Source organism: Xenopus laevis, chromosome 9_10L (genome assembly GCF_017654675.1).
Source record: "Xenopus laevis strain J_2021 chromosome 9_10L, Xenopus_laevis_v10.1, whole genome shotgun sequence".
In the NCBI taxonomy this organism is placed as follows: Eukaryota; Metazoa; Chordata; class Amphibia; order Anura; family Pipidae; genus Xenopus; species Xenopus laevis.
This window is the reverse complement of record NC_054387.1, coordinates 31786190-31812466: the sequence shown is the minus strand read 5'-3', so window position 1 is coordinate 31812466 and position 26277 is coordinate 31786190. Positions and strand designations below refer to the sequence as shown.

At 38.1% G+C, this 26277-nt stretch overlaps 1 protein-coding gene across 6 annotated transcripts in view; it reads right to left on the bottom strand.

Annotated features, from left to right (window-relative positions):
- The window catches only part of LOC108701009 (syntaxin-binding protein 4), an 88525-nt gene that overhangs the window by 30308 nt on the left and 31940 nt on the right, over positions 1 to 26277 (bottom strand). For 5 of the 6 annotated variants that reach the window (XM_018235123.2, XM_018235121.2, XM_018235122.2 and 2 more), the window contains 4 exons: positions 22376 to 22552; positions 17224 to 17340; positions 16091 to 16140; positions 11340 to 11473 (listed from right to left, as the gene is read on the bottom strand). In XM_018235123.2, coding sequence (XP_018090612.1) covers positions 11340 to 11473; positions 16091 to 16140; positions 17224 to 17340; positions 22376 to 22552 — 478 coding nt within the window. Of the gene's footprint in view, positions 1 to 7700; positions 7855 to 11339; positions 11474 to 16090; positions 16141 to 17223; positions 17341 to 22375; positions 22553 to 26277 lie in introns of all 6 variants that reach the window. The other variant, XR_005964019.1, reaches the window with a different exon arrangement.

Here is a 26277-nt window from a genome sequence, read left to right as displayed (position 1 = left end):
CCAGCGCAAACCACAATAACTTCAAATTGAGACAGGTGCCTCTCCCATTGACTTATACAGGACCTCGACAGGTCTGAGATGGCGGAAATCTAGATTAAGGCTTTTTGCAGCATTGGGGTATAATAAATCTCGAAAAATTTGTTTTTTTTCCCATGAAAAGTTTGTTTTTTCCCCATAAAGCCAACCAGACACATGTGTGGTTTTGGTAAATAACCCCCATAATGTTTGTACCCATTTTCCCCACATACAAATAATCATCAACATTCATCTATTAAAACCACCAAACCAGTCTGCAACACCTGAGTGACATAACTGCAGAATAATGACCCATGAAACTAGAGAAGTTTGTACATGGTATAATATACAAAACTGCTTTTATGGTGTTATAGGCTTGTTATATTTTTATTTGCATCTAACGAAAAAACACTTTTGCCTTGGGGTCACATGAAACACACATAAAAGGAGTCATGCAGGTACCTAGTCATAAAACACCACACTTCAGAAACCACAGCAACCAATCAAATATTTGTTTTTTTTTATTTTATGCACTAGACCAGCAAAACCTACTAGTGGTTTCTAGATAGACAACTGTGTATGATATGCTTTTGGAGCACGACTAAAACATGTTATGTTGTGCCCTCAAGGGAACGTCCATTAGAATCACTGCTATACTAAGTCAATCTGCAGTATATATATTTTTGATTTTTAGTTGGAAGGGGTGGGGAGACAAGAAACAATTAAACATTTTTTCTGCAGCAGCTTTAGAATTTAAAGTGAGATTTTGCACAAACCAAGCAGTAGCTTGAAAATCAGGGGAGGAATTTAAAAATAATTAGAATCCATTTTAAGGTGGATTTTCTCTTAAATAGGCACCTGTCACCCTATGAAATAACGCCGAATGCTTTTCTATTGTGTCAAGCAAGCAACATGAACTTTACTTACACTATATCAATTATTTAAAGCTTGTTTCTTTTAGTCTTGGAATTCACAATCACAGCTAGCAGGCAGGTGCCATTTTGTAGGGCGCTGTTATAAAGACAAGCTTTGTATCATCCCAAAAATCTTGTGTATGCACCAGAATGGGGGACCTAATTCCCATGCAACACAATTAGATGGTGGGGAGGGAGGGGGAATGTGAGGAGTGGCAGGACATCTAGGAAGTGCTGAATGAAAAGTGAAAGTAATTGTCTGCCCCGCCTCTGTGCCTAAGGCATATAGGCAGGGCAGGCAATATATGATTGACAGCTGAAATGTTTGGGTTTCTTTATAATGGGTATGGGTGTGCTAACAAAAAAAGGAATTTGGGTTTCATGTTTAATTTTAAAAGGACATTTATTTTACTGATTTTTATATATGGGTGAAAGGTCCCCTTTAATCCATACATCAATACAACAATACTTTTTAGCAAACAGACTTGAATGTGAAAAGTAAGAGTGAAGTGCAGTGTCTGGTTTAAATGCAGAGTGCCCTGAATAAGGGTTAATCCCCCAACAAAGGAGCTTCACTGTTCCCCATACACCAAATTGTTATGCTCTTTAAAGCAGAATTGACCACTAATAACAAATAAGGGCAGAAATTCATCCTAATCAAGAGGTGTGTTACTATTGAAAACGAATACAGCAATTTGCATTGCTATGGACCCAATGCCCTAGCGCACACAGGGCCTGCTGCTATAGAAGTGTTTTTTTTCTCCTCTAATGGTGATCACTTAATAAGATACCTTGAGTATCCCTGTGCTCTACCATCTTTTCACAAAAGCAAGTCATTCTATGTCAAACCTTTTAACCTACAGTACTTAATACCCTCCGTCGTGTGTCTGTAAGTTACCCTCTCATTTAGACTGTAAGCCCTACAGGGTAGGGTCCTCCATCTTTTTGTCTCCTTGACACTGAGCACTTAATCTGTATTGTAATTATATTTTATATTTATGTGAATTGTATTTCTAATAATGCACTCATTGTTACTTATTTTTGCATTGACCCCTTGTTTGTACAGGTATGGGCTACGTTATCCGGAAACCCGTTATCCAGAATGCTCCGAATTATGGAAAGGCCGTCTCCCATAGACTCTGTTGCAATCAAATAATCCAAATTTTTAAACATGATTTCCTTTTTCTATGTAATAATAAAACAGTACCTTGTACTTGATCCCAACTAAGAGATAATTAATCTTTATTGGATGCAAAACCAGCCTATTGGGTTTATTTAATGTTTACATGATTTTCTAGTAGACTTAAGGTATGAAGATCCAAATTATGGAAAGCCCCTTAACCGAAAAACCCCAGGACCCAAGCATTCTAAATAATAGATCCCATACCTGTACTAAAAAATGTACTAATTTATTATTAATTAGTACTGTACTAATTTATTATTAATTGCGCTCAAGGAGCGCTATACAAATAAAAATATAGCTACATACAAATTTATCACAAGTAAGAGCCCGCCATCCTGTTACCTGCTCACAAGACACACACACACAAGCCATTATATTCTATTTATTATTTCATTGTTGTGTTCTATGTTTCACAAATCTCTGATCATGATTCTTACTGGCACTATCTTGTATTTTGGTTGTCTTTCCCTACGTGATGCAGCATTTCTGTGCTTTATGCTTATTGATGTTACGCCCAGTTTTTGGCACCATTATCTCGTTGCAGAGGATATAAACGAGGGATATATTCAGTTATTTTGTATCTTCGTTGGCCCTGAGGAAGACAAAAGGTCCCGATTGAAAGCTGGGTTACCAAGAAACTCACGTCTGACCTATCTAATACATTTTGCTGTAGATCAGTTTCATTAAGGAAGTTGAATATGTGTATTTTATGATTCCAAGAGAGGTTTTGCTGTACGTCTGTGCAATCAAAGCTGACAGAAAGAAATAGAGCAGATTTCTTGATATTATTCTTTCTTTATCATCTCCTTGCAGTACTGGTGAATGTGGTGTTACATGAAGATAGTAAGTCATTTCCCCTAATTAGGGCAAGCAGTCTCCCTGTCAGATGCTGGCTTCTTTTACTGGTTGATACATGAATTGGGGATTATATGTTGCTACATAGGTCAGATAGTAAGCATACTAGATTAGGTGAAGTGGGGAATCTCAGCGCCTTACATAAACGGCATTTACTGCCTCATCAGACAAATGTTTTCATGGCTTACCTGATACAGATAGACATACACACAGTACCCTGTCACAGACCAAAGCTACAGTAACTGGAATTATATAAAAAAAAAGTATTCTAGTTTAAAAATCAATCACTCATATATTAAGGTTTTTTTTTTTTTTCAAATCACACACAAAAAAAGTTTCCTTTAAAAAAAATACAATGAATTTCAAGAGAAAAATAAAAAGCAACAAATATACACTAAAAATGTTAAGTTTTACACTCATTTGTAAATATGGATGCTATTGACAGCAGCATCTTTTTTTGGAGGCTTACATTCTCTGTACGGTTCTGTCTCTGGGGACAGTAGGGGTCATTTCCAAACACAAGTGCAGTGAGCAAAGTGCTCGGTGACAATTCTAGTGTCATTGCAGTCACAAGGGGGCGTTGCACCAGATGAAACGGTGTCTGATCTGCCAAAATGAACATAACTGCACTCTCATTATGTAGCAAGTCGGACACAATTGCACTGAAGCTAACCTGGCATCATTTCCGGAGTTGACTGCACACGATTCTTTAGGTGCCAGTGATGCTGACCACCAAAAGAACCCTGGAGCTACTATCAACTCCTAACCAGGTGGTATCCCCAGGGTTCTCTTCAATCCCAGTGTTTCCCATACGTCAATAGACGCAGCAGCAGCGACCTATTCAGAGAGGAAGGCAGGAAGAACTGAGAGGCGCAAAGCACAACTATATGAATGTGTAAAAAGCACATTTTACTGCAAGTACCTTTAATGAATGGGGTTCAACAGGTAACTCAATACAGGGAAAATTGTGGGAGCGTAAATGATGCCTAATATAGCAGAAGCCACCTGATTACCAAACCTGGTACAGGCTACTCTTATATGTCATAAGCGTAAGATGCTGGGAAGTATTTATAGTTAGTAGCAATTATACCAGTTACTCTTTGCCCTGATAGGTTGTTACACAAGGGAAGGGATCTGAGCAGAGGTTCAAGAAGTCACCATTGCAGCTGAGACAGGATACAGTGAGAGTATCATAGCAAACAATCTCTAGGGGAGAGCAGACACTACTTAGTACAATGTCCAGAGGTTTAATCTATAATGGCACCTACATATTAAATTAGCAGAAGAAAACATAACCATGGACTCAACAGCGTAACAATTCCGGGTTGGGCACCCCGCAAAAAACCTTTGAAGGGGCCTGGTGCTGACTGCAGGGAGCAGCTTCTCAGGTTCTCCCCTCCTGCCCGCTAACAACTCCGGGCGGCTAACCCCCGTGTGCAAAAAATCTTTTAAAGGGCCGAATGCAGATTGCAGGGAGTAGCTTCCTCGGCTCTCCCCTCCCGCCTACTAACAACTACGGCCTGCTGACCCCCTCCCCCTGTGACAAAATCTTTATAGGGGCCCAGAACCAAATGCAGGGAGCAGCTTCCCGGCTCTTCCCTCCCGCACGTTCAAGAGCATGCATGCCTGCCATCACAGGTGGAAGCTGACCCCAAGGCCCGGGCCCCCAACTACCATTGGGTCTGCTTCCTCAATAGTTACGTCACTGCATGGACTACCAGCTGGCTCTCAACATCTTAATCAGAGCTTTTATTGTATCAATAAATACAATTTTAGCATTCAATTCTATTCAATAAGAATAAAATATTCCCACTCTGCAAGAATACAGCTGGAAATGCGCAAAGGGGAGACTTCTTTATGTGTTTGGCTAATTAACTCACTGTCCAATTTAAATGAGGTTGTTTCTTTCTTGGAAAGAAATGCTGCTGCAGGGGATTTTCAGTGGAGTGCATGTGTTAGCCCTAATCAGCCTACCCAGCTGTGTGAGCAGTAATTCACAATATAACGTGATACCACATCCCTGGGGTGTACAAGGGAACTGGCCTTCTTGCAATAAGAAAAAAATATGGTAAAAAAGACAACATTTCATTGGCCTTCTTTTTTTTTGCTGATTAAACGTCGGGTGGAGTCAAAGTATAATTAGATGGCTGCCATTACAGGAGAAAACAAGGAATAATGCAATGTGGTGAACTGAAGTAGGTTGACTAGTGCCTTCATTGTACCTAATGCTGTTTAGATAAGGATCTTATAGGCAGAGAATAGCATAGGTGGGATGGTGAGTTACAAGCACCAGGAATCCCCCTCTAGGCTACAAGAAGGTCCTTTCGGTAAAAGTTACAGAAACTTACATAGCTTCACATCAAATTTAGACTTTTCCAAGGGAGGAAAATAAAAGTTTTATACACACTTTAAGTTGAATGAAAGATCCAATTGATGGGGAGTGCCAAGTGTTAGGTCACCCCGCCCAAGTATTGTAATAACTTACCCGATACCCCGACCAGTGCCCCTGTTAGCAGAACACCATCGGGCCAGGGCACTAGCCAGCGAGCAACTCTTCTTTTGCTCTGGCGCGCATGTGTTAAAAGCCGGCTTTTTTTATTCTACTGCTAATGCGTTGACCAATAGATTCTGAAGAAGGGAGGAAGAGAATCACTCACTTGCTAGTGCCCCGGACCAGTGCAGTGTTCTGCTAACAGGAGCACCGGCTCAGGGTATCAAGTAAGCCATTACAATTTCTGGGGAGAGGGGGTGCCCTAACATCGATTGGAGCTTTTATTCTACTTTAATAAGTACAATGCACTGACTTGTTGGCAGGCAGATTTATGCTGCAATTCTAGGGAAAAATAGTGAATTGTAATGATTTCTCTTTTGTAACAGCAAATATAATCAATAGTTCAAAGATGGATATCTTTTTGGTCTTTAGATCTTTCAGAGGATCAGGTATTCATACAAACTGTTGATAGTATCCAACACTGGCTCATTTTTTTTTTTTTTTTTTTTTGGAGGCCAGCCCTGCTCATGCAGGATTATCTGACAGATGACCTTTATGGACATGTCATTTTTTTTAAACCTTAACTATTACACTGTGTTTACATAGTCTGACATAGCATTTGTATCCTTGCAGTGATTGTTACTCTCTCGGATTAGTCCCTGCCTTAATATATCGTACAAGCTAATGCATTAATACTTTAAGGTGGCCATACACTATAAGATTCAAGGTCACCAAAGAAGTGGATCTTTCCCCCCCAATAGGCCCATATCTGGCTTAAAGGAGAACTAACCCTTCTAGTAACAAAAGCCCCCCCTTAATTGCCTTCCATCGCCCCCTTTCCGTCAACACATTGTGCGTTAGTCAAAAAGGTGCCCCTGCAAAAAAAATAAAAAACCAGACCCTAAAAATGCAGCGGAGTTCCCCAGCACCATCTTCTGCCCGTTCGCATTCTTTTGGGTCTCTTCACCGATATGAAGCATGCGGGGGCATTTGCAGTCCGGCCTAGTCATAAATCGGCTTCAACTGCACATGCTCCCACAGGCTTAGTGTTGGCGTTGAGACCGGAAGAGAAGGGGCAGAGGATGGCGGCAGGGAACTCCGCTGTGCTGCTCTGCATTTTAGAGTCAGGTTTTTTTTTTAAGAGGCACCTTTTTCACCAAAAAGTGTGGGGAGGGAGGGGGGCAATAGCAGTCAGTTAAGTAGGGCTCATTTGGCAAGGTCGTCAAATGAGTGGATCTTCCCCCAATATGCCCACCAAAAGAGATATTACACTAATTCAATCATTCTGCCATACGGCCAAACGATTGGATTACAAAAATTGGCATGCCAACCAGCAGGACGAAGGACGCACCAACTATCTGATGCATTCCTTAATTGGGTGAGAAAATTAAACTTGCACAAACGAGATCTGGCTGATTTTTGGCCAAATATGGCAGTCGGAGGGCCCCATACACTGCCAGATAAGCTGCTGAATCGGTTTAAAGGACCTGAATTGGCAGCTTTAATCTGCCCATGCATGGCCACTTTTAGGCATTCTTCCCTTGGACAACAAGGTTGATCTTTTTTTTCAGATGTAACTTCTACTATAGTACTAATCAAAATTCTCTACAAAATTTCCACCATACAGGACATATAGCTTTTTACAGGTGTAGAGACAATATACAGCAGTCTAGACTCTGATGAACTTAAGCACTGAACCACCCGTTTACCTCTACAAGAGCGGGAATGGAAAAAAAAGGTTACCTAACTGTGTTTTATAAACAAATCACAATAGAGTAAAATGTACTGACGAATAAAACATAGTTTTCAATTAAGCAATGCATTTTTAAAGCTTTATGGCTTACTCAATGTTTTTATAGTGCCTTTCTGGTGATTTGTAGACTAAATCTAAATGAGGACCTAATTGCAAAAAACAATAAACCAATATTGAATTTTTTTCATTTATTTTTCCTGCCACTGCCACTCACAGTGACCTTACAGACTCCCTCTGTGTAGCTAATCACATCATTGCAAGGAAATAGGTCAGTTCCTGGTTTGAATAACATTTCCAGCTGCTTTGTTGTATTGCTGTCATATGCTAGAAAATTACAGTGGGCATGAAAAGAATAAGGGTGATAATGTACATTTTCTACCGGAGAAAAAAGCCTGCACATTGCTTAGGTTGCCTTGTTTAAAAGAAAAGAGGTGAAATCACAGAGGGGGTGCCAAATGTCAGGCACCCCCAGTGATTATCATTTGCTACCTGCAGTGGTGTAACTAAATGTTACTGGTCCCCACAGGAAATTATTTTACTGATTGTTCTCTTTAGTATACCTAGGACTTCCTCAAAAAATTGTTGAAAATTTTTCTAAGTCCCAAAAAACGCTGGCGTCTTTTCCTTTTTTCAGGGTGATAGGCTGCAAAAGAGCGTAACATATTTTTGGGGTAACCGGCTTTGCCCCTACTTTTCCTAACATATGGCACATAAACTATACACTGGGCACATGTGTAGGGCAATATAACAACTTTATTTTATTAATGTTTCCATTGGCTTGTGTAATGTGATGTATTGACTGCAACATATACATACATTGAACTTTAACTTCCCGCCGTATGCAACACTAGCGTAACTTAGTCAGTAACGCTAGCGCAACTTCGCCAGCGTTCGTTGCCCTGGACGCAACTTCGGATTTTAGTGAATTAGCGGTGTCCTGGCGAATCTACGCCTGGTGAAGTGTTGCGATATGAGCGAAGCCGTCGCTGGCAAATTTTCAGAGGTTAGTAAATTTGCCCCTCAGTATTTTCTCCCCAAGACTTTTCCTGACAAAATTTATGAAAACAAAACTGCCACATGTGGCTTTAATTTTTACTGTATATATGATATAAGTATATGAACAACAACAGTGAATAAATGTTCTCTACACCCAGTGGGAGACTGTTTTTTTTCCCTGTTACAGAAAAATCACTCAAATTAGAATGAAAGCCAAGTATACAGTGTATGTTCCTCTTCATGTTATAGTGATTTGTGAATAAGATGAATAATTTAAAGGAATTGTTCATTGTAAAAATAAAAACTGGGTAAATAGATAAGACTGTGCAAAATAAAACATGTTTCTAATATAGTTAGCCAAAAATGTAATGTATAAAGGCTGGAGTGACTGGATGTCTAACATAATAGCCAGAACATTACTTCCTGCTTTGCAGCTCTCTTGCGTTCCACTGATTGGTTACCAGGCAGTAGCCAATCAGTGACTGGGGGGGCACATCGGTCATAACTGTTTGCTTTTGAATGTGAGCTGAATGCTGAGGATCAATTGCAAACTCACTGAACATTTATGTCCCATGTGGCCCCCCTTTAAGTTGCTGACTGACAGAGTTATAGAGCTGAAAAGCAGAAAGTAGTGTTCTGGCTATTATGTTAGACATCCAGTCACTCCAGACTTTATACTTTACATTTTTGGCTAACTAGCTATATTAGAAACATTTTTTATTTTGCACAGTCTATCCATTTACCCAGTTTTTATTTTTACACTGAACTGTTCCTTTAAAACATATGACTTTGTCCAGTACCGATAAACATGGAAACAGGAGATTCATACTGTATGCTCTCACACACAATCACCATGTATGGATTTCTATCGACAAACTGTCCCTATTTATAAAGTGATGACTGTAGTAACTCACAGTAGCGAGCTAACTCTGTATGGATGAAAATACCAACCTTTGTCAATGAATGACTGGACTCAGATGTTTGGTTGCCATTCAGGCCACACTAATATTAACCCTTTAGTACTGTCTTTCTACAGTGGGTGGCACTTAACGGGTTAAACCTGCTATTGTCACATTCTGTCACATTACTTTAACTTTTAGTATCACGGAGACAGTGATATTCTGAGACAATTTGCAGTTACCGTTCATTATGTGTTTTTTAAGTTATTTAGCTTTTTATTCAGCAGCGGTCCAGTTTGCAATTTTGCCAATCTGGTTGCTCGGGTCAAAATTATCCTAGCAACCATGTATTCATTTGAATAAGAGTCTGGAATATGAATAGGAGAGGCCTGAATTGAATAGAAAGAGGAGTAATAAAAAGTAGCAATAACAATACATTTGTAGCCTTAAAGAGCATTTGTTTTTTAGATGGGATCACTGACCCCCATTTGAAAGCTGGAAAGAGTCAGAAGAAAAAGGCAAATAATAAAAAAAAAACTATAAAAAATTTAAAGTTAATTGAAAAGTTGCTTAGCATTAGTCATTCTAAAACATAGTAAAAGTTAACGTAAAGCTGAACCACCCGTTTAATAACTTCTACAAGTTGCACATATTGGTTTTTGAATTATGGCCCATTGCTGGAAATGGCTAGCAATATACAAATATGTATGAAAGGTATTTGTGGTAGGCTGACACAAGCTGTTTCATGATGTTGTGTAGGAGTAAAAGCTGTGGAAATGAAGTCTACGGCTCACTCAATATCACTCCTGGTTGAAATGGCAATTTAAGGTGGCATTATAAACAGGGAGGATTTAGGACTAGCTGCCTTTTAACTGAACTGATACAAATTTCTGCACATTTCCTAGAGGAAATCAACGGTGGTGCTATAAAGTAACATGTAATTGCTTATATAGGTATGGGACCAATTAACCAGAATGCTCAGGACCTGGGGTGTGTTCCTGATAACGGATATTTTTGTGATTTGGATCTTCATACCTTAAAGAAGAAGGAAACCCTGTAGGGTTTTTTCTACAGGGTTTCCTTCTCCTTTAAAGCTGGCCATAGATTTTTAAAAGATCAGATCCTCATCGTGAGACCACAATTTTCTCGGAAAGATCGTACGAATTAACCTTCAACTAAAAAGACCAATTTGCCAGGAAAACAAAGGGTAGCTGCCTGCTTGTCCCTGCAAACATAGATAGATTGCACTGGGACCGACAAAGATTTTTTGACCTGGCCGATCAATTTCCTGACAGATGTCGGGCGAAAAATCGTAAGATGTACAATCGTTCGAATCCCACTAACCACGCGATAATTTCGAAGGATTGGTCGGACTTCCCTAAAATCGGACGTTCAGTAAGAAGAATCGTCGCGTCTATGGGGAGCTTAAGACTAGAAAATCATGTAAACATTAAATAAACCCAATAGACTGGTTTTGCTTCCAATAAGGATTAATTAAATCTTAGTTTGGATCAAGTACAGAGAAAAAGGAAATCATTTTTAAAAATTTAGATTTTTTGTATATAGCGGAGTATATGAATTTACATTATTCAGAGCTTTCTGGATAATGGGTTTCCGGATAACGATCTCCATACAATTCATTGTAATATAAGCAAATATACTGTAAAATAAGTCAAGACACTTAGGGGCACATTTACTAAGGATCGCATTTCGAAGTGCAAAAAACGTCGAAATTCGACCATCGAATAGGGTAGTACAACATTCAAAGTCGAAGGATTTTTAAAATCGATTTACCAAAAATCCTTTGATTTCTCAAAACTTGTCCAAACACTCAAGATAGGTTATAGGTTATGGGTTAGGAGGTCCCCCATAGGCTAAACAGCAATTCGGCAGGTTTAAGAAGTGTCAAAGTCGAACTCTTTTAAACAGACAGTACTTTGATTTTTCAAAGTTTTTCACTTCAAATAGAAGTCAAATTTGGCCTATTTGATGGTCGAAGTATCCAAAAATTATTTCGAAATTCGAAAATTCACTTCGACCCTTAGTAAATGTGCCCCTAATAGTTCTGTCTGTTACAAGGATACTGCCATTTAAGCATTGCACAAGGACAGAACAGGGATTAAAGAGACAGATTATTATATGGTGTTGCAAAATGTCTAACTGAATTGCCTCGTGGTGAAAAGCACTTCATTATCTATGTGGAATATTTTAGAACAAAGAAAAAAAAACTTACACTGAGTATCCACCATGGAGCGCACAGATATGGCAAGATCTCTGGCTTCTGCTGCCATAGCAGCTATAACATCATGTCGACATGGTTTCAGGCGTGACATAAGGGTCTTGGATGAAAATGGAGAACCTTTTTCACTGTAGGAATAAAAATAAATAACTTTAATTTCACATGCTACAGTGACGAGGTGATCTATAAATGCAATGGATGACAGCTAAATGCTTGAGTGCAGATATTAGCAGGGGAAAGATGCAGGGAAAAGAATAATGGCCATACATTATATCTACACCTGAATATATTAGAGTGGCTCTAGGTCTACATCACTATTTGGTTTCACTTCTGTGTGACACTAGCATTGTGGGCAGGTTTTTGTTACACAGCTGTTTCTGGTTATACCAGCTTCCCACATTAGAACATCCAGTGTCTGGCAGGCACTTGGCCAGTAGCCGTAGCAGGGAATATTTTACATTAGGAATGTCATTTTAACATGGTGCAGGTTGACTATAGCACCCAAAAAAGGGTTCCATTGAGAGGCTTCTTCATTTAAGTAACCTTCAAGTATTTTATAGAATGGCTAATTCTAAGCAACTTTTCTATTGGCCTTTATGTTTTATTGTTTCCAATTCTTCTTTTATTAATTCTTCTTCTGATACTTTCTAGCTCACAAATGGGGGTCACTGACCCCATCTAAAAAATGTTCTGTAAGGCTACAGATTTATTTTTATTGCTACTTTGTATTACTCCTCTTTCTATTAAGGAACTCTCCTATTCATATTGCAGTCTTTCATTCAAATCAATATATGTTACTAGGGTAATTTGCATTAGCAACCAGATTGCTGACAAGCAGGTGGATGCCAATGGTATTTCAGCAACTGATGCATCTGGTTCTAGGTGCACTTAATGGGGTGGTTCACCTTTAAGTTAACGTTAAGTATACTTTAGAATTCCCATTTCTAAGCAATTTTTCAATTACCCTTCATTTTTCTTTCTTATTGTTTTTGAATTATTTACCTTTGTCTTCTAACTCTTTCCAGCTTTCAAAGTCTCTTAGTCAAATTAATGCATGGTTTCTATGGTAAATTAGACCCTGGCAACCAGATTGCTGAATTTGCAAACTGGAGAACTAACTAAATAATGCAAAACACCGCAAAAAATAAAACATTAAAAAACCAAATGCAAATTGTCTCCGAATATCACTCTCTACATTATACTAAAAGTTAATTTAAAGGTAAACAACCCCTTTAAAGGGAATGTCAACTCAAAATATAATTTTTTGCCTAATAAAATAAAACACAATTCAAAATAGCTTTGCAATATACATTAATTTTAAGTTCTATGTTTTTTAAGTTATTTGTATATGTATTGTTATTGAAAGCAGTGTTTATCCCTTTCTATTCTCTGCCCTGGTGGCTTAGACTGTTGATACAATGTGAGATATTAGCAACATTGTTTAAAAATGAACAGGAGTTAAAGGAATAGTTCAGTGTAAATTAAAAACTGGATAAATAGATAGGCTGTGAAAATTACAAATAAATTCTACAGTTAGTTAGTAAAAATGTAATGTATAAAGGCTGGAGTGACTGGATGTCTAACATAACAGAATACAATTTCCTGCATTTCAGCTCACTAACTCTTACTTAACTTAGTCAGCGACTACAAGGGGGCCCACATGGGACATAAATGTTCATTGATCCTAACCATGCAGGTCACATTCAAATGCAAACAGTTATGACCCATGCCCCCCCTCAAGTCACTGATGGTTACTGACTGGTAATCAGTGGAAACCAAGAGAGCTAAAAAGCAGGAAGTAGTGTTCTGGCTTTTATGTTAGTCATCCAGTCACTCCAGCATTTATACATTACATTTTTGGCTAACTAACTATATTGAAAACAGTTTTTATTTTGCACAGCCTATTTACCCAGGTTTTATTCTTATACTGAACTATTCAATTGTTTTTACAAATCACTTGAAAAGCACAGACTCATTTTAATAAATGTATATTACAAAGTTGCTTATAATTATGTTTTCTTTGATTAGGCAAATTTTTATTTTGGGGTTGACTTGTCCTTTTAGCAGTAATGTATTAAAGGAACAGTACTGTCAAAACTGAAAATATTAACAAATAAATGCCCCATTTTATACACATGCATTAATAATGTTCAATGGATTTTAAAGTTATTTGTAAATGTAATTGGCAATTGAAATAACAATTTTTGTGTCCTGTTCTGCATGAGAAAAAAACATATCAAATCCCTTCTTAATTGCTAAAACTACTAATCAGACAGAAAGAATGGAACCTGATTTGAGCTGATGCTATGGAGTAACCTTAGATTATTGTTGCCAGGATCCACAAAAAACACACAGAAACTGAGCAATCAGTGTGATTACATGAGGCTTGTGTTCTCCTCAATGTGTTCTCTTGAGCGTTTTGCTGAAGATGCTTATTAAAAACGTGCTTGGGAATGAAATGTAAAAATGAGCTCTCAGATTAGCCTGTAGAGCCTGGACACTGGAACTGGGATAGAAACTGCTGCGTGAATGGGTTGGTAAATCACAGGATTGTTCTTTGTTCAGCAAAAAAAAGAAGCAAATCCCATCTACTACAAAGTACAATAGTTTCCAGTAAACATCATGGAGGTCACCACAGTGATTTAAATTACAAGAAACCCAGAAATTTGAAAAATATAAAAACTATTTTCTATCACGTCTGGTTGGGGTGGGATTTAGTTTTCCTTCAGATTCAGGTCTCCGCATTCAATTGGGACTTGTGGTTCAGCAGCGGTTCAGCAGCATTTAAAGGGTCAGAGAATGCCTGGCCCTGATTGTCTGTCACTTATAAGTTACGCTTTTAGTATGCTACAGCGTTTCCTATCCCTAGCATTGTTGCAACTGGTCTTCATTATTCATTGTGTATCTTGTTTTAATTATTTGTTTTCCTATTCTGCCACTTTCTGGCTGTCAAGTGTGGGTCATTGACCCTAGCAGCCGAATAACGATTGTTCTATTATACATAAATAAATAAATAAGAAGACCCTAGCAACCAGATACAGTCATATGCAAAAGTTTGGGAACCCCTCTTAATTCTTTGGAGTTTGGCTGCAGCTTTCAAAATAGCAACTTCCTTTTAATATAGAACATGCCTTATAGAAACAGTAATATTTCAGCAGTGACAAAGTTTATTGGATTAACAGAAAATATGCAATATGCATCATAAAAAAATTAGACAGGTGCATAAATTTGGGCACCCAACAGGGTTATTACATCAATACTTAGATGAGCCTCCTTTTGCAAATGTAAGCCTCTAGACACCTCCTTTGACGAGTGTGGATTCTGGATGGTGGTATTTTTGACCATTCGTCCATACAAAATCTCTCCAGTTCAGTTAAATTTGATGGTTGCCAAGCATGGACAGCCTGCTTCAAATCATCCCATAGATTTTCAATGATATTCAAGTCGGGGGACTGTGACGGCCATTCCAGAATATTGTATCTCCCTCTACATAAATGCCTTTGTAGATTTCGAAGTGTGTTTAGGTTGTGTAGCTTCAACTTTGTGACTGATGCCTGAACATTATCCTGAAGAATTTGTTGAGATTGGGTTGAATTCATCCGAACCTCAACATTAACAAGGGTCCCAGTCCCTGAACTAGCCACACAGCCCCAGCATGATGGAACCTCCACAAAATTTGACAGTAGGTGGCAGGTGTTTTTCTTGGAATGCGGTGTTCTTCTTCCGCCATGCCAAGTGCTTTTTGTTATGACCAAAAAACTACGTTTTTGTCTCATCATGTTCCAATATGACTGTGGCTTGTCTAAATGAGCTTTTGCATACAACAAACGACTCTGTTTGTGGCGTGAGTGCAGAAAGAGCAAAACATCTGCCATACAGATGTTCTTTGTGCAATCTGCAGTAAGATGTTGTTGCAGGTCTTTGGAGGTGATCTTTGGGTTGTCTGTAACCATTTTCACAATCCTCCTGCATACACCCCTCCTGTATTTTTCTTGGCCTGCCAGACCTGGGTCTTACAGCAACTGTGCCTGTGGCCTTCTATTTCCTGATTACATTTCTTACAGTTGAAGCTTTTTGAAACCTTCCCCTAAACCATGATATTGAACAATCTTTGTTTTCAGATCATTTGAGAGTTGCTTTGACGATCCCATGCTGTCACTCTTCAGTGGAGAGTCAAACAAAAGCACAACTTGCAATTGGTCACCTTAAATACCTTTTCTCATGATTGGACACATCTGTCTATAAAGTTCAAGGCTTAACAAGCTAATCCAACCAATTTGTTGTTGTCAGTAATCAGTATTGAGCAGTTATTTGCATTTAAATTAGCAAAATTACAAGGGTACCCACATTTTTTGCACAGCCAGCTTTTCACATTTGATGTAATTTCATACAACTGAACATTGCTTCACTAAAAATCTATGTTCAGAAAACACCCCAGTACTCAGATGTTCCTGGGAAATGAAAGACATACCACTGTTGTTATCTTTTTTGTTGAAAGTGGAGTCAATTATTATGCAAGCTGAGAGGGGTTCCCAAACCTTTTCATATGACTGTAGCTGCTGAAAGACCAAACTGGAAAGTTGTCTGAACGAAAACTAAATAACTGAAAAACAAAAATACAACAACAAAAATACAAAACAAACTCAACATCGTTCTTGTGCCATCCAAGTTGTGGAGTTGTAGGGGAGCTCCAAAGGTTTCCTTATATAATATAAATACACTTAGAAGACATTTTAGGACCTTACCTCAGGTTTAACATGTTGGCAGAATCATCAGAGAGAATATCACAGACATTCTGTGTTGAAAAAGAGAAATGTTTAAATGCCTTTGTAATATACGAAAAGCTAAGCAGCACATCTCCATTCAAACATCCCGGCTGTCTGAAACAAAGGCAACAATTGTGCCTAATTCCCCCCCCCTCATTTAAATGTTTGCATAGGATTATAAATAAACTGACATGTCCCATCTGATACAGCATGTTCTCCATGTAGAGTTGCACAACCTCAATAGCAATGGGGTCTTCAGCTAAGTTCCGACCCATCTGTGTTGATTTTATGTTAATGTACTCAGTTTCTGTACGGTCTGATTTTCTCCCATAGCCCAAAAACAAACTGTATCATAACTGGTCTCTTATGAAATCGACCATAGCTGGTGTCTGTTTCAATGTGCAGGTGATAAAGAATTAGACTGTAAACCTCGCTGGTGCAGGAACAAACATGTTAACCTCACATTGTCTTTGTATACATAAATGGTAATAGCAGAATAGCAGATAATCCCATTCAATGATGCCTTAATTAAACTGGTCCAGGAAAAATGGCTATATTTCTCAGAAAAGCTGTCTTATGCTAAATGACTACATAATGTGGTGCATTCCAATGCTAGGTACAGGGATCAGCTGCTCCAGAAGAAGCCTGACCTAATTGCATGGAACCACATGATTAGACCAATTATGAGAAATAATGGAGCTACCAAAAAAATACAAAAACGGTGTCACGAAAAACAAAACAACACTGGCATATAATGTATGCAGACAGTGTGAACGGTCCCACTTTACCATTAAGGAAGTGTTTGGCAAATTCATATATATGGCATTAATTAAAGGAGAGAAGCATCTAAACTTGCATCCATTCAATGCACTTTTTAAAAGTCTTTCCAAACGACATGTTAAGTGCACCTAGAACTAAGAGAACCAAATTTATTTTGCTCCCCAAATTCCACCCTAACATGCCTTCAATGCTGCCAACCCCCGTCCACTACTCACCAACCTGCTATACAAACTGATTGTCTATTGGATGGAGACTTTTCATTTTTTATAGGGTTGTGTGAGGAATTATATATTATTACTGCTGGGAAGAAAGAATATGGGAGCATGTCTCACCTCTGCGAACTGCTGCAGCTTCTCGGTTGTCACTTCAAAAGCTTTTCTGGCCATCTCTGACTTGCGCAGCTGACAGCCGAGGACAGAAGCTCTTCCTTTTAAATCCTGAACATTACCCTGCACAGCAGAAGGAGAAATTGCAAAACAGCATTTAATAACAGTACATCCAGAGTGCACACTGAAGTACTGCTAATGACAACCAAATTACTAAAAAAAACACTGTTTATTGTTTAATTTCTCTAGAAAAATGGTAAGTTAGGTTATATGCAATAACAAGTAGTATCTAAGGGACTTACTACTCTGAGGAAGGTAAAAATACAACCTCTTAAAGGAGACATATGTAAAATAAAAACAAGAATGTACCAATGCATTAAACGTGTTTACATATAGAAGTAATGTATTTTAAAGGAACAGTACAGTGTGACAAAACAAAGAAAGTAAATAGATAGGTCCCTGGGTAAATAGATAGGCTGTGCAAAATAAAAAATATTTCTAATATAGTTAGTTAGCCAAAAATGTAATATATAAAGGCTGGAGTGACTGGATGTCTAACATAATAGCCAGAACAATACTTCCTGCTTTTCAGCTCTCTAACTCTGAGTTAGTCAGTGACTTGAAGAGGGGTCACATGGGACATATCTGTTCAGTGAGTTTTCAATTGATCCTCAGCATTCAGCTCCGATTCAAAAGCAATCGATATGACCCATGTGCCCCCCCGCTCAAGTCTCTGGTTACTGCCTGGCAACCAGTCAGTGTAAACCAAGAGAGCTGAAAAGCAGGAAGTAGTGTTCTGACTATTATGTTAGACATCCAGTCACTCCAGCCCTTATACATTACATTTTTGGCTAACTAACTATATTAGAAACATTTTTTATTTTGCACAGGCTATCTATTTAGCCAGTTTTTATTTTTACACTGAACAATTCCTTGAAAAAATTGTGTTTCTGGTTACTTGTATTGTAAATGTCTGCAAAACCCCTACTAGTCCTGCCCATCTTCCACTTCCTGCTGCCCCCTTTCCCAGGCTGTGCAGGGGAGCCGGTGGCACTCCGTACACTGCACTGTAGGATAGGAACCAATCAGCAGCTAGACTAACGTGATAGGGAACAGAAGCCTGTCTTTGCTTGTTTGACTGTAGGGTTCTGATTAGCTGTCCCCTCCTACCGTGCTCCTGGCAGGGACCATTGGGACACGCCCACTCTTCATTGGAAACTTGGACAGGGACCTTAGCAAATCTATAAAAAGCTCCAATGTATATTTTCTTCAAAAAATGGCCCCTTTATTGGTGCTCCCCATATCCAGAGAATTTGGCCAGCAGGAAGTAGAACAGATGGGCGGAGTGTTTGCTGAAATTTTCAAAGTAAACAGAAACACCACTTCTATATCTAAGAGTATAATGCACTGGCACATTCTTGTTTTTTGATAGACCATGTCTCCTTTAAAGAGCAACTAAAGACTAGGTAAATTCTAAGCTCAATGTTATATACACATGCTTTGTAAAAAGTCCACAAGTGCTGTGCAATAACTGGCAGTTTTTTTGTTTTCTTTTGAAGAGTAGTAATGTAGTAAAACCTCCACTGTGCAGAAGTTGTGTTGCCATACTGTCTATTTATCTAAATGTTAAAATATTTTCTTGGACAAGTTGGATAGTTGATCCATTAAAGGGCCTATTTACTAACATTCAAATTTCAATCATTTTTACAAATCTAATGTTTTCTCTAAAAATGTATGGTATTTTCTCTAACACTAAAAATTAGTGTCTAACAAAAAAAAAAAAAAAACCTGTAATTTAAAACTTCGGCAAGTCAAGGTCCTTCAGAGATCAACAGGAGCTGCTCTGATCCTATTGAACCTTGCTTTAGTCATTCAGGATTTTTGAGGTTTTAAGATCTTTTGTAATTGTCTGAAAAAAACCTCACATTTTTAGAGGTTTTCATAATTTTTAGTGCATTGTTCAGCGCTTTTTTTTTTCCATTGTACTTTTTAAATTCTTTTAATAAATTATACGGCATTTGTGGTTTTAGAGAAAATTAGTTTATTAGTGGTGTCTAGAACCACTAAAATGAGAATGTTTAAAAAATGGGCCTCTGATTCATATACTGATAATATGTTGTTTCTTCACGATTTCCTTTACTATCTTAGCTATTTTGGAAGCCATGAACATAGAAAAATAAAAACAAAAAATGTCTAATCAAGTGCGAGGCTTATCATTTTATTAAGATACATGTAGTGTGATTAAATTAAAGTTCCCTGAATAAGAGGCCAGTAGATCAGGGTTCTGGATCCCATGACACCCCAGCAGCTATTAATACAAGAAACTTGCAACGTTTCTTGACAGTCATTAGGGTAATTCATAGCACAGCAGTGCCAAAGTATTGTCCTGTTTCTATTGTTAGTATAGGGGCACAGCTTGTTTCTTTCTTGTATTACACAAGGAGGAATTATCATATGGAGAGAAATTCTAACATATGATTGTGACAAAGGCTAGATCAAGCCACATGCCCTGTAATTAATTGTTGCAGGTGCGAATGACTTAGTAACAAGGTTATAATCATAAAATAACTTAGCCATCATCCCATATGGTTTCCTTCACTATATAGCTCTGGCCGTGCTAAACAGGCTGTTGCATTTCTTGGGAAAAAGTGTCATGTGACTAGTGCATGGATCTTATAAGTGGCTTTATGCTGCCTGTGGCCTTTTGTAGAAAGATCTCTTAGAGAAACACATAAAACCCGCTCACAGGGAATCAAATATGAGATAAAATGTGGGGCCACTTCATAGTTTCAGAGGATAACACAATAGAGCACTGTGGTAAAGGACAAAACATGTAAAGATACCCATATCTGTATGGGAGCATTCTAAATAAAGGCTTTCTGTACAATGGATCCCAATCTATTATAAGGAAAGCCTTTATATAGAAAGCTCCAAATAATAAATATAAATATCCTTGGCGGGTTGTGGACAGGCCAATATCTAACCTTGGCCTTACCCCACCCACTATATTATCCTGCCTAATTTCCTTCTCCAATTGTTTTTATACACATGCGCATGCACCAACCTTCTATGAGATATGGGTGTGGGTACTGACAGTTTGCCAGGTCAGGTAGGGTCCAGGTTTGGAGAGGAAGGGTTAAGGTCTGGTGCGGGTCGACTTTTTGATCGGCTTTACCAGTCAATGCTGGCTACAAGCCTCCCTACCAATCTGACCAATGGCATTTGCACCATTTCGATTTGGAGGACTTCTCGGCAGCAGAAATATTTTGCTAGTGTGCTTTTTAGTCTAATATTTTAAAGGAGTAGTTCACCATTCAATTAACTTTTAGTATGATTTAGGAGAGGGCCTGATTAGAAACATGAATAATAAAATGTTGCACTAACTACCCATTTGTAGCCTTACAGAGCTGGAAAGAATCAGAAGAGGAAAGCAAATAAGTCAAAAACTATAAAAAAAAATAAAATAATGAACACCAATTGAGAAGTTGATTAGAATTGGCCATCCTATAACATACAAAAAGTTAACTTAAAGGTGAACCACCCCTTTAAAGATGTAGCATCAAATTTCCCAGGCAATGTTGAATGCATCAATTGTATATAGACTTATACAAAAAGTATAAGTACTGTATGAATGCAAAAAAGATTAATGTATTTTGTGTACAAGGAAAATAAAACAAATAAAGTAATATGGCACGAATTACAAAAATATACGGTACACAAAAACAGGCTCAGAATTTTGGGAAGTCCATCTGCCATAGGACGCCATTTTCAATCCATATGCTACATCTCTTAATGTAGAGGCACACGCTCAAATTCAGGGAGATTTAGTCGCCCGGCGATAAACCGCCTCTTCTTCAGGGCAACTAATCTCCCAAACTGCCTCCCGACGGCTAAAATGTAAATCGCCTGCGGGATGGCACTCGGATCGTTTTGTTTTCCGAAGTCGCCGAAGTTTCCTCGTGAGGCAACGGGTGACTTCGGAAGACGAAGCACACCGATTGCCATCCCGCCGGTGATTTACATTCTAGCCGGAGGGAGGCAGTTCAGGGAGATTTGTCACCCCAAAGAAGAGGAGATTTGTCGTTGGGCGACTAATCTCCCCGAATCTGAGTGTGTGTCTCTGCCCTTACCTTGCTTATTCCTGATATTGCCCACTCCAACACCATGGGGTATATTTATCAAAGAGTGAAGTTACAGATCACCACAGTGTGAAATTCCACCACTCTCCATTCATTTCTATGGGATTTTTAAAAGAGTATTTATCAATGGGTGAAAGTGAATGTTCACCCTTTGATAAATATGCCTTTAAAATGCTATACAAAAGAATGGAAAGTGGTGGAATTTCACTCTAGTGGACTGTGATGATCTCTAACTTCACTCTTTGATAAATTTTCCCCCGTGTCTCAACTCAACTTCCCCTTTTAGATAGTAAGCTCTTTCGCACAGGGTCTTCTTCAGCTTCGCTATGTATGTAAGTCTATACTGTATGTTCTTTGTATAAACATGTTTACGTTACAGCTCTGCAAAATATTTTGGCGCTCTAAAAATACTTGTTAATTAATAATAATGTGATCCCAACTAATAGGATTTTCTTGAACATGCAAAATGCCATGTCCTCACTAATTACGGTCTACCCAAGTAAACCAATGCTGTAGGAATGATTTTTACTTTTAATTTTTACTTTGATTTTTTCCCCACAAATAGCTGTAAGACGTTAAAAATTAAATAGAAGGTATCGGTAGGGAAAAAGCACTTGTCCAGCAAACTGTTCAGAGACATGAATAGACTGTGGTACAGAAGGTGGACCTTCCCAAGTTAGCTACAAAACAATTGTGCAGAAAGCAATGAGAATGAATGGTTTGATCAGTATTGATAAGCCAGGATGGAATAGCAGTTTCATAATGTCTTACGGAAATGAAAACCCAGACCTCTTTTCTTAACACATGTGCCAATTACTGGTGAAAGCTGCTACATTTTATCAGGGGAAAAAAAGGGTCATAATATTCACATTGTCCCCTTCATTGCACAACACTGCTCACACTGAATAATACAAGACAAACAGTGACCTACTTTAGCAGAGCAGATAGAACGAGAGAGTGAAACGGGACACATGACAGTTGCAAGGCAACCATGGAAACAGGGTAGCAGGCTGGCTTACTTTAGTTTGGCCGGATCGCTTCGAGAGCTGAGCTTTTAGCTCCGTAACTTCAGCCTCCAAAAGACGAATGACTTCTTCATAGTCTGTCTCCATGCCACTTGCTTGACTCTGTGCCACCTCGGCCAAGTGAATTCTGTTCCTCAGTGCCCTTGTCTCTTCGACGGCACCTTTGGCCTCCTAGGAAGAAAGCAAAAATATTTCAACAAGGCAACAAGACAAAACCAATTCTATCATACATTTAAGAGCAAAGAGTTGAGCGCTAAGAGAAACAGTTGGGCCGCATTCAGCTAGGGCAATGTTTAAAGGGCAACTATGGCGAAAATGAATATATATAAGCGTCATTAGTTTTCTAAATATAATCAAACTAAACCATTTCTGAAATATTCAAGTTACTTTTCACTTTCCCCCTCTCAGCATCTGTCTCTCTTCATTGTGTCTTCATGCAGGAATTGGGAGCCTGATTGTGAATGACAATCCAATATATCTTTTAGGGGGGCTCCTTTTGCTGTATTAGAGGTCACTATTAAAATCACCAGAAATCTGGTCTCTCTACATGCAGGATTTGTGCCAAAAGGCAGTTATTTTGTTTGTAGTAGAATCAGTTATTTGAATGAGCTCTAATACATCTGCTAGGAAAGGAAGCCTCCCCTATAAGATATATTTGATCTAACTGTCAATAAATATCTTACACAAAACTGCTGCATGAAGACAGAATGAAGAGAAACAGATGCTGAGAGAGGGATAGGGAAGATAAACTTTATTATTTTAGAAACTATACAGAATGTTTAATTGACTGTATTTACAAAGTTTCTTTATGATGAAGCTTAAGTCTTCATACTCGCGATAGTTGGATGGATGAAAGTCTTTTTAACCTCATCTACTAGGGGAATAATTATCTTGGTAAGTTTTAGGCTAGGGCAAATGGTTCAATTGAAAGCAAACCTTCACTCAACGATGCACGGTAACATTCCAAAAAATTCCTAGGTTTAGAAAATGTCCTTTTCTGTTGCAGCACAATCATTACCCTATGCAAAAAGCAAGCGCTTTACAGAATTGCTTTGCTGAGATGGGGGTTAAAGAACTACAATACACAGAAATGACCCTTTTTATCACAACCTGTCCAATATAGTATGTAACAAGCCGCAACTAAAAAGTCATATTTCTAAGGTCTGCCGCACAATCAGTTCTTCATATCTTTATGTGTATTATGTTAGTTGCCACAGGAGATTTCACGTTGACTACCATATGCATTTAACAATGTTTTTCTTTTATCAATTTCAACGTGAGATATTGAATAACCTGGTCATACTTCATTTGACTCTTGTTAACAAGATAGATTCTCTTCTTATGAGGTGCTGAAAATGACTGCCTGCCTCCAGCTGAATAGAATTGCATACAAGGTGTTGGAAGAATATTGATGGAAATAGAAAGCAACATTCTCTACTGTTAGTGCTGATTAAACAGAAGAAACCAAAACAGAAAATACGTTTATAGATCCGTTATCCTGAAAGCTCTGAATTACAGAAAGGCCGTCTCCACAGACTCCATTTTATACTAATAATCCAAATTTTTAAAAAATGTTTTCCTTATTCTCTGTAATAATTAATAATAATAGAACAGTACCTTGTACATGATCCAAACTAAGATATAATTAATCCTTATTGAAAGCAAAACCAGCCTACTGGGTTTTTAAAATGTGTACATGACTTTCTAGTAGACTTAAGATCCAAAATTACGGAAAGATCCATTATCTCGAATACTGAGACAAGAGAAAACAGGACAGTCATGCACACATCCCCTAGACATTGCTGCTCCTTTAGCCTCCAGATGGAGTAGTTTTAGGATGAATACCTTTTTTTTTGGGGAGGGGAGGTAAGTTTAATTATTACATTTGTATTTTCCGTTGCATTTCCATCTTCCATTTGTATAGACTAAGTGATTTTAAGGGAACGTCTACAAAGCACTTGAGTTCTTTATAGCTTTTTAGTGACTACCAGTACAAAGAAAAAGAAAATCAATGACACTTCATTTAATAATCTGTCACAAATAACTAAAGACTAATTACACATTGTGATTATTGAAAGGCAGGTTGAATGTTATTTAGGCGTAAGGTGCACATACAGATGCAGCCACTTTGGTTTGTCTGTTTGACACAGAATAACTAAACACAGATATCCCATTTATCTCATTTAACACAGAAAACTGTGACACAACATCCCATCTAATTAAAGCATTCACCATTGTGAACAATGGTGCTTTGGTATGCTAATGAAAAGGTTAAATGCCTTAAATGAGTTAAGATAACTTTAGATAACACAGTTTCTTCAATTAACTCTGAGTCATGACGCATTTAACTCACAAATCCAAGTGGCTTCATCTGTAGAAAATATTTTTAATAAGTTGACTTAAAAACAGTGACCCCATAGAATCAATAGGTCTTATGATCATCTACTACAGTTCAGGCAGGAAAAACAGCCTGATTGTGGCTCTAAGATGTTTTAGGTTTTCGTTAGATTTCATATTCAAATTTGCCACTAGGGATGGGCGAATTTGATCTGTTTCATTTCACCAAAAAAAATTTTTTATAAATAATTTTTTTTTTGACACATTGACGTGTTCTTGCGTTAATGTGATGACACGGATCTGTATAATGTTATTCTGCCATACATTTGCTTGATACCACCATTCCGCAATTTCCCAATAATTTCTTTCTTTCTTGTACACGCTATTGTTGTAATCAGTTTTCCCCTTTAAAAACTCAACCAAAAAAAAAACCAAGGTTTAATAAATAAACGCCTTACTGTAGAACTGCAGCACACTAAAATTGGTGTAGTCCTGTTATACGGCTAAAAATAAATACAAAATTTGAAAACATTTCAGGTCCACATGAAACCCAACTAGTATAAACCAGAGAAAGGACAACCAGGTCCACATGAAACCCAACTAGTATAAACCTGAGAAAGGACAACCAGGTCCACATGAAACCCAACTAGTATAAACCAGAGAAAGGACAACCAGGTCCACACGAAACCCAACTAATATAAACCAGAGAAAGGACAACCACCAGGCCCCTACTTAAATCCCAGGGAGTCACGGGCCACCCTGAAAGTCCATGGACCTGTACTCCTCAAGCTATTAGATAGCTTAACAATCCATCAGTGTATGCCCTACTTCATAGAGCAGAATGACAAAAAGGTCTACAGGTTTATGAAATTTAAGGCCAGGAATTAGTGACTTTACAGCCACAATTAATGTGATCAGTTCCATGTTGTGCAGAGTGTTACAGTAAAAAAAATACCTGCTATTTAATCATCACAGACATTTACACATTAACCTTCACCATTATGGTTATAAAGAGAGCAGTCCCCCCTAATTTTGTCATCAGTAAATTAAACCATGGGTTGTTCTTTATTCATTGTTCTGTACATTGTACAATAAAAATATATAGATAGCTTAAATATTCCAATACTAAGTATCTTAAATGCCAGATTATGCAAAATCACTGCAGCTGCCAGCAAGTTGGCATACAGAAGAGAAACATGCCAAGGAGTTAAAGTAACATCAACATTTAAAAAACATTAAAAAAAAATTGTTAGCATACATTTCTTTATCAAGAAATAACTTACTGAGACTCAGCTTCCGCTCCTCTTCAGAAAAGGCGACGATCCATCGTGAGGCGCTCAATTTCTCCTCGCTGGCTAGCTCCTATAAGGAAGGCTGGAAGGAGAAATTGAGCACCGCATGATGGATCACGATCACCTTTTCATAGTTGCTTAATAATTTTTGTGAATTGCGAATTAATATCAGCACAAGTACGCTATATTAACGCACAACAACCATGCTCAGGGAAACACCCATCATTTGTGAGCCTTTTGGGAAAATTTGTTCACAATGTGCACCTC